The 9,012-nt window shown below is 48.8% G+C and overlaps 1 protein-coding gene across 2 annotated transcripts; it reads right to left on the bottom strand.

Annotated features, from left to right (window-relative positions):
• Positions 1 to 1,598: 1,598 nt before the first annotated feature.
• LOC119323924 (bidirectional sugar transporter SWEET2a-like) lies at positions 1,599 to 4,143 on the bottom strand. 2 transcript variants are annotated; one of them, XM_037597635.1, is made up of 7 exons: positions 3,852 to 4,142; positions 3,699 to 3,735; positions 3,380 to 3,596; positions 3,138 to 3,296; positions 2,832 to 2,951; positions 2,597 to 2,730; positions 1,599 to 1,890 (listed from the first exon to the last, which is right to left on the bottom strand). In XM_037597635.1, exons 1-6 carry the CDS (start codon positions 3,919 to 3,921, stop codon positions 2,614 to 2,616), a joined length of 720 nt encoding a protein of 239 aa, XP_037453532.1. In that variant the 5' UTR covers positions 3,922 to 4,142; the 3' UTR covers positions 1,599 to 1,890; positions 2,597 to 2,613. The 2 variants fall into 2 exon arrangements, with proteins under 2 accessions (XP_037453532.1, XP_037453533.1); XM_037597636.1 differs by lacking the exon at positions 1,599 to 1,890 and having other exon boundaries at positions 2,121 to 2,730; positions 3,852 to 4,143.
• Between the last annotated feature and the right edge of the window lie 4,869 nt (positions 4,144 to 9,012).

The raw sequence follows: 9,012 nt of genomic DNA, 5'->3' as shown, positions 1-9,012 counted from the left end.
ATACTTTCGATCCTACAAAGGTACTACCTTGCAGGAATGGCCTCATGACTAAGTCCTTTCACGAGAATATCTGCCATGACAAAACCACGACACCATCATTGAAAAAATGTGCACGCTCGGACAATGCTCGTCATCCGACCATAGCCCGGCATAGCACACCCCAACGTAGGCCAACAACCAAGTAAAGCCGAACTCTACAACAAAGTCTCACACATGCCGCATTTGGATGTGGAGGGGCTTTGGTTACCCGTCCTCCTATCGTTGCCACCTCGTTGCGACCCCAGATGGCCCTCATGGTCGGCTGCCTTGCCATCGTGACCCTTGGCCACCAGTCAACCTTTGGGCGAGTGGTAGCCAGGCGCGCGCGTAACCGACTTGCCTGGGAGACCCATGGCCGCATGGCCCTCATGTCAGCTGACTTGTCGTATTGACCCCTGGCTACCACCAATTGAACTTTTGGGCGGGTAGTAGCTGGGCGCGCGCGCATAACCTGCTTGCCTGGGATACCCATGGCCGCATGGCCCTCATGGTCGGCTGACTTGCCGTTGTGACCCCTCGCCACCACGAGTCGACCATTGGGCGGGTAGTAGCCGGAGCGCGCGTACGTAACCGTCTTGCCTGGGCAAATTACCCCTGCAGCGAGCAAACGACGCTGACAGTCCAACCCAGCCTTATCCAGCTCGCGCGGAGCAGCACGCGAGACGACGCATGCGACGCGAGAAAAACTACCACAAGAAGTCAACAAGGTGGCCCCGGTCACGCCCGTGGCCCAGCATCATGGATCCCCGAGGAATCGGTGGGGCGTGGGGCGCCCGAGGAGATCGGACGCCAGGGAGCGCGCTAGGGAGGCAACGGCAGGAGACGCGCGCGAAAGGAGCGGTGCACAGGGCACTCTCGCGCTTCGATGCCCCTAGGAGGCGGGTACTAACACTCTTTACAAGAGTAATTGTGTATTAAGTTTTTCCTTTCCTGAGAGCTCGCTCAGTTTTATAACCTGAAAATCACAGTTTTCTATAATTGTATTGTACTCTACGTGTCAGGTGATATCATTCCTTAAATGCTCCCATGATACCAACTTTGAAAAAAAAATCTTAAAAAAAATCACAGGAAATTTGTTGGATGTTTATAAGGTATGTGTCTACAACTCCTAAAAAAATCAGATCCAAATTCAAGGTACACATTGAGAAACAAAAATGACAAATTTAGTATAAATAGTGACACAAGAAGACAAAATTAAAATTGATCCTATTTACATCAGGATTTATCTTTTTAGTTTCTCAACAATGTGCATTTCAAATCTGGGCCTGAATTTTTTAGGAGTTGCAGACACATTCCTTGTGAACATTCATATTTTCTTCCAAAATTTTGAAAATATTTAAAATTGATCTTTTTAATGGGAGCATGGGAAAGTTGGTATCACTGGCATTGTGGAGACAATCTTTAACTGGTAGCTGCCCGAGCCCGAGGCTGGCAAGTCTCGGGATTAATAGGCTAATCGGCAAGTTAATCAATTAAATGGCCAATTTACCAGTTTATCGGCTACTCAGTGCCCTATAAATTAAGGATTAATTGACAAATTAAGTGATTAATCGGACGAATTCTTGAAGAGCGATCATTGGTATTCTACACTTGTAGAGATCACATACATGATACATCCATCAAAGTATACACACATCAGTAATCCATTAATGCTAGCCGCACATAGCATCAAATAAACAAATAATGGCTGACCGGTAAAACAATATAAACAAATGACTCGAGGACCTTAAACTAGCACTACTCCAGCTTTTTACATAAACAAAATAATGCAGAGAACCTCAACCCTGAGCTGCAGGCAGGCTGTAGGCTTACAGCGATGGCTGTACTGTACATGCCCTAGGAATCATCCATCTGAAATTTGGGAGAGGAAAAAGTTCAGACCATGTACTAGTATTGCGTCTGAAATACATCTGTTGACTGGTTCATGTTCTGCCTGTGGCCTTCTAGAAAAACCACAAAACGTGCAAGCCATACTCAAACATCAATTTTCCGCGCAAAGGAAAAAAAACTCAAACCAGCAATTTGCTTCAAGAAAGTGACACCACTATTGACCGCCAAATTATATTTCGTGCTAAAATGTATTTGTTGGCACAAGAAGTTGACGCTTCCTAACCTTCCTTGGCTAAATCAGCTTTGACCTGGCCTCCTTTTGTTGCAAGACACCATTTCTTACAACAAACATATATTGCTTCGCAAGTTTTCTTACTCTTGGATTATATTAAAATAGAACTTGTTAGAGATCTTCACTCTTGAACTTGGCAAACATTACAAGTCTTGCTTACCTGTACAGACAACTACTCTATTGTTGTTCTTGCTTTCAGATAAAGGGAACAGATATTATGGCAGGTGGCAACAGAGCTGGAGCTATTATCCATCCACCATAGGCCCTCCATGTTTGTTTAACGAATGTGACACACAATTCAAACGAGACACCAAAGTTTGCACAAACCATTGAAATGGCGCTTTAAACGTGTGATGGAGAGGCAAACCATGATCAGGAAACTCAACGAGAAATGGGAAAGCCGCATATAACAGTAAATAGCTTTTCAAACTCAACCTTCTTGTCTTGCATGCTCATGTATGTGTGACTAGTAATGGCCGTCTGGCTTCGTCTCTCGATCCCTTTCTACTGTAGTAGGCATATAACAACAACTGTATGACACCTAGGACTGTGCCGATGCCATTGGGAACCTGTAATTGGCAAACGAACAAGAAAGAAGGGCCAAACAGACATGATGTTAGGCAACCCTCCAAGCAAAATCCCTGATCAGCAATAGAAAACTATATCTTACGTATATGAAGAAGTCATCCAGAAGCACCCCGTATGCGAAAAACGACATGCTCATCAGGGACATCGATAGCGACAAATAAAAGGGCATGTACTCCACACTCTTGGTCCTGATCACCAAATTCTGTCAAACACAAGAGGAAAGTTCATTTACAGGACTATACATTTCAGATAACAAACATGGTCAGATGAGATCAACAACGCCAAACCCATCAAACCTATGAAGGACCAATTATACACCAGAAGATGTGGCTATGGAATACAGGTTTGAGTTAGTTATAAAGCAGGAAATAAATATTTCAGGACTCACAATGATGGACAGAGGGGATGCGAACATGAATATGAGGGACGCCACGCTGAGATAGCCGACGAATGTTCGCCGAGGCTTGTGATCAAACAGCGCCATACTGACATACACAATCAGGCCGAACACACAGAACACCCCTGCCAGCAGCACGGACACCTTGAGCTGCAGCAAGAAAGTAACCACATCAGTCAAACTTATAGATGCAGGCAAGGCAGCGAAGGACAAGCGGTGGGTAGGGTGCCCACCCTTTTCTTGGCGTCGGCGTAGGCGATGAAGACGGCGGTGTAGGCAAGCTGGAAGGCGGCGCCGATGGTGTTGACGGTGGCGACCAGGACGACGCCGTAGGAGACGAAGGGGAGGGCGTACCACATGCAGACGAGGCAGTTGAGGAGCGAGTAGATGTAGGGCGTGGCCGAGAACTGCTCCGTCGACCCATTCCGGACGATCCTCCTGAATGTTGGGCTGAGATCGGCAGAGATCGATCAGATCAGCAGCAGCGTCTTGAAGCAATTCGAGCCGAGCCAAGAAGAAATCGGGTTGAAATGTAAACGGGGGCGGACTTACAGCGGGGAGATGAAGAGCACAAAGGCAAAGATGTTCCCTGGAAGAAGATCAAGAGAAGACGGCGGTCAAGAACTGGCCGGACCGAATCTGGCCGCCTGCTCCACGACGGCAGAGCCTAAGAAGCAGAGCAAAGGGAATGGCGGTGGTGCTGACCTGCGATTCCTGCCCCGTAGCAGCAGAGGTCGTGGTAGGAGGAGGGTCCGGGCAAGCCCAGGGAAGCCATCAATGCAAGGAAGAGAGAGGATCCCGATCCCAGCTGCTCCCGGCCCCCTCCGATCCCCGCTCGCTCCTCCGGCAGATGATTCTTTTTTCTTTTCTTTTTTTGACGTGTCCAGCAGACGCTTGAGCGTGGGTTCTTTCTTTTCAGAGCAAGAGCAGGAACAGCAGGGGACAAAGAGCTGGCCCGCTTCCTCCTCCTCCTCTTCCTCCTTCTCCTCCTCTTATCACGGCTCCACCCCTACAATCAAATCAAAAAAAGGCACGTGGAATGGAAGGTGGATATCCTGGGATCTTATTCCTTGAAAAAAGTCGGTCGGGGATGTTGATGGCCGGCCCGGTCTGATCCATTGCCATGGCACGCACGACGCTGTACACGGGCGGCGCGGCCTCACCCGACACGCCACGCGCACGTGGACACCGTGGACCTCGACGCGGCGACCACGGCAGCACAGCTACTGTTTATTGTTTTTCAGATAGCTCACCACTCGTGCCAAATTCTTTTGCGGGAGGAAGAGGCCCTCTTTTCTCTAACTAGCCAAATACCCGTCGTGCATTGCTATGGAATGAAATAACATGCGAAGAGTGATGGCGTGCGACCGGTTGTCCTTGGCCGTGGTGATGCCGACTATGTTGTGACAACGTTGATGACTAATTATTCAGGATACATGTAAAACGGTAACTTATGGTTTGTTTCGAAGCAAATCTCTGCCATTAAAGAAATATGGTTGGCAAAATATTCCTACTACTACTAATTATTTAGAGGCATAATTAACTGCTTGGTTAATTTATGGGTGACCAGCTAAGCATGATCCCATCAAGTGGTCAGCTTGGTAAGCTATCAACAAAAATATTGTAACCAGCTAAGCATGATCCCACATATTTCCTTTTCTTTTGTCTTTTTTGAAACAAGCAGATTTCCAATGTTTCATTGCATTGCCTTATAGTGATTGAGGTCCACGGCCAGACTTTGTGATTCTAATTTTTAATGGGCGAGTACTATGCACGGGCGCGCCGCCCCCGCGCCGTTGGATGCGTTCGATCGGAGCAATTTTTTTTGTCTCCCATTCGCCTCTTATCTCTCCTCCCGCGCAGGGGTCCTGCAGAGAGCCGCCGCCCAGCTCGTCGGATCCTGGGCGCCGCTGCCCCCGCCTTCCATCTCCCTCCTCGTTTTGACCCCCCGCAACACCCCGCCGACGACTGGACGAGGCTCGGCCATGGCTGTTTGCAGCTGCTACCGTGGACAGTGGCAGCCCCCATCATCGCCATTGTGGCAAAAAATATCGCTGGTCGTAGCTTTTACGGTTGCTGGTTGCAGCAATCGCGACGCCATCCCCTGTCGTCACCCTAGCTCCACCCCACGGATGTAGCAAAAAAATTCGTCGGTCCCAGCTTCTAGTTTGCTGGTTGCAGCAAACTCTGCATCGCAGTTCGCCGTCGTGGCAGTGCCTCGTGCCAGTTGTAGCAAAACAGTCGGCCCATTCCAGCATCTGCCAGTGTCGTTGGTAGCAAACAAAATTGCCGGTTGTAGCTCCTCATGTTGCAGGTTCCAGCACTGACGCCAGCAGCTTGTAGCACCCACGGTGGCCGGTTCCAGCATTTGTGATGGCAGGTTGTAGCAGCCATAGTGGCCGGTTCCAGCACCGGTGTTTGCCAATTCCAACACCAGTTGGGACAGATGGTAGCACCAAGTGGTGGGTGTTCCAGCACCCGCGGTGGCCGTTTCTAGCAAACCGCAAGGCTGGTCCCAGCACCTCCATGGCCGGATGTAGCTTTTGCAGGCTCCCCTAGCAAACCTCCCCGTTGACGTCGTTAGCAGCTCGTCCATGCTGCAAAAAAAAACCTTCCTTACGTTCATGGCTTCAACGCCCCTGGACGGCTCGAATTCGGCCATGGCCTTTGCCCTGTAGATGAATCCGGCCATGGAGATTGCAGCAGCAAGGCAACCCCGCACGATGATCTATTTGGGGCGCTCCTTGTCGTGGTTTGCTGCGGACAGGAGAAAAAAGCATGGCGCAGGAGAAGAAAAGGGAGATAGTAGCAAGGACAAAGATGAGATGCAGATGGTGAAGAAAGAAGATAAAGAAGGAAAAGTTGTTTCTAGACGCGTAGGGCCCTGACGCGAGGTGAGAGTGCATGCGAGACCGGCGAGCGTTCGGCCGGTCGACCGTATGTAAATGTTTCCCTTTTTAATGCACAATTAAGAATGATTCCCGCCTCTATTTGCGTTTATGAAGACGCCTAATCCACATCATTTCCATCTAACCATTCATGCAAGAAATATAGATTATGTTTTTTGGTTCATGCAAATCATTTTCAGGTAATTTGGACGGAGCAATTTTGTAGCACACAGGTGCGGGGACACGTAATCCTTTTTTTGGCTTTTGACCTTGAAGCTTTCATATCTTTTGTGTCAAAAGTTTAAATTAAGTTTCATTTTCATATTCATGTTTCAGTTGACAAGGGCTTTCAAATGAGGTCATTCTAAGTACACTTTGACAAGTTTTTAAAGTCTTGTTAAGTTTCAACTTCTGAAACTTGGTACGAGCGACCGACAAAATTGTCAATTTTAGAACGTGTGATCGATATAATAGTAAGTAAGCTTTAAGTTTGAACAATGAAACTTGGTACTACCAACTGACAAAATCATAAGTTTCAGAAGTTACAACCAACAAAATCGTAAGCTTTAGAGAGCACAATTTAAAACTTCTTGTACCCTTGTGTGGGACCTCATGACTTTGCGGATCGCAAGGCAATCGGGTAACTGTTGGGGAACGTTGCAGAAAATTAAAATTTTTCCTACGGTTTCACCAAGATTCATCTATGAGTTCATCTAAGCAACGAGTCAAGGGGAATAGTTTGCATCTACATACCACTTGTAGATCGAGTGCGGAAGCGTTCAAGGGGATGGTGATGATGGAGTCGTACTCGACGTGATTCGGATCACCGATGACCAAGTGCTGAACGGACAGCACCTCCGCGTTCAACACACGTACGGGACGGACGATGTCTCCTCCGTCTTGATCCAGCAAGGAGGAAGGAGAGGTTGAGGAAGGCAGCTCCAACGGCAGCACGACGGCATGGTGTAGTTGGTGCAGCAGTACTCCGACAGAGCTTCGCCAAGCACGTACGGAGGAGGAGAGGTGTTGGGGAGGGGAGGGGCTGCGCCTTAAGTTGTGTCCAGCAGCCCTCCCCTCACCCCTCTATATATAGGAGGAGAGGGGCAAGGGGGCCGGCCCTCTAGGGGAAACCCTAGAGGGGGGCGGCGGCCAAAGGGTGGGGGGCTTGCCCCCCAAGCAAGGGGGGTGCGCCCCCTTTAGGGTTTCCCCCCCAACCCTAGGCGCATGGGCCCAAGGGGGGGGGGCGCCAAGCCCACTAGGGGCTGGCTGCTATCCCTACGCAGCCCAAGTGGCCCCCCGGGAGGGGTGGTCCCTCCCGGTGGACCCCCGGAACCTCTCCGGTGGTCCCAGTACAATACCGGTATGACCCTGAAACTTTTCGGTGTCCGTTTAACAACTTCCCATATATAAAACTTTACCTCCGGACCATTCCGGAACTCCTCGTGACGTCCGGGATCTCATCCGGGACTCCGAACAACATTCGGTGATCACATACTTGTCTTCCTGATAACCCTAGCGTCACCGAACCTTAAGTGTGTAGACCATACGGGTTCGGGAGACATGCAGACATGACCGAGACTCTCCGGTCAATAACCAACAGCGGGATCTGGATTCCCATGTTGGCTCCCACATGCTCCTCGATGATGTCATCGGATGAACCACGATGTCGAGGATTCGATCAAACCCCGTATACAATTCCCTTTGTCAATCGGTACGTTACTTGCCCGAGACCCGATCGTCGGTATCCCAATACCTTGTTCAGTCTCGTTACCGGCAAGTCACTTTACTCGTACCGTAATGCATGATCCCGTGGCCAACACCTTGGTCACCTTGAGCTCATTATGATGATGCACTACCGAGTGGGCCCAGTGATACCTCTCCGTAACACGGAGTGACAAATCCCAGTCTCGATCCGTGTCAACCCAACAGACACTTTCGGAGATACCTGTAATGCACCTTTATAGTCACCCAGTTACGTTGTGACGTTTGGTACACCCAAAGCACTCCTACGGTATCCGGGAGTTACACGATCTCATGGTCTAAGGAAGAGATACTTGACATTGGAAAAGCTCTAGCAAACGAACTAACCGACCTATGTGCTATGCTTAGGATTGGGTCTTGTCCATCACATCATTCTCCTAATGATGTGATCCCGTTATCAACGACATCCAATGTCCATAGCCAGGAAACCATGACTATATGTTGATCACAACGAGCTAGTCAACTAGAGGCTCACTAGGGACACATTGTGGTCTATGTATTCACACGTGTATTACGATTTCCGGATAATACAGTTATAGCATGAATAAAAGACTATTATCATGAACAAAGAAATATAATAATAACACTTTTATTATTGCCTCTAGGGCATATTTCCAACAGTCTCCCACTTGCACTAGAGTCAATAATCTAGTTACATTGTGATGAATCGAACACCCATAGAGTTCTGATGCTGATCATGTTTTGCTCGCGAGAGAGGTTTAGTCAACGGATCTGCGACATTCAGATCCGTATGTACTTTGCAAATTTCTATGTCTCCATCTTGAACATTTTCACGGATGGAGTTGAAACAACGCTTGATGTGCCTGGTCTTCCTGTGAAATCTGGGCTCCTTCGCAAGGGCAATAGCTCCAGTATTGTCACAGAAAAGTTTGATCGGCCCCGACGCATTGGGTATGACTCCTAGGTCGGTGATGAACTCCTTCACCCAAATAGATTCATGCGCTGCCTCCGAGGCTGCCATGTATTCCGCTTCACATGTAGATCCCCACCACGCTCTGCTTGCAGCTGCACCAGCTTACTGCTCCACCATTCAACATATACACGTATCCGGTTTGTGACTTAGAGTCATCCAGATCTGTGTCGAAGCTAGCGTCGACGTAACCCTTTACGACGAGCTCTTAGTCACCTCCATAAACGAGAAACATGTCCTTTGTCCTTTTCAGGTACTTCAGGATATTCTTGACCGCTGTCCAGTG

This window comes from Triticum dicoccoides, chromosome 6B (assembly GCF_002162155.2).
Source record: "Triticum dicoccoides isolate Atlit2015 ecotype Zavitan chromosome 6B, WEW_v2.0, whole genome shotgun sequence".
Lineage (NCBI taxonomy): Eukaryota > Viridiplantae > Streptophyta > Magnoliopsida > Poales > Poaceae > Triticum > Triticum dicoccoides.
Note: the sequence above shows the minus strand (reverse complement) of the source record. Positions and strands in the feature narration are given on the sequence as shown.

Coding starts and splice junctions, on each gene's coding strand:
- LOC119323924 (XM_037597636.1), bottom strand. CDS start 3,921: ATGGCTTCCCTGGGCTTGCCCGGACCCTCCTCCTACCACGACCTCTGC. Junction 3,736..3,851: donor CTACGGGGCAGGAATCGCAG/GTCAGCACCACC, acceptor ATCTTCTTCCAG/GGAACATCTTTGCCTTTGTG. Junction 2,952..3,137: donor CATCCCCTCTGTCCATCATT/GTGAGTCCTGAA, acceptor TGTGTTTGACAG/AATTTGGTGATCAGGACCAA.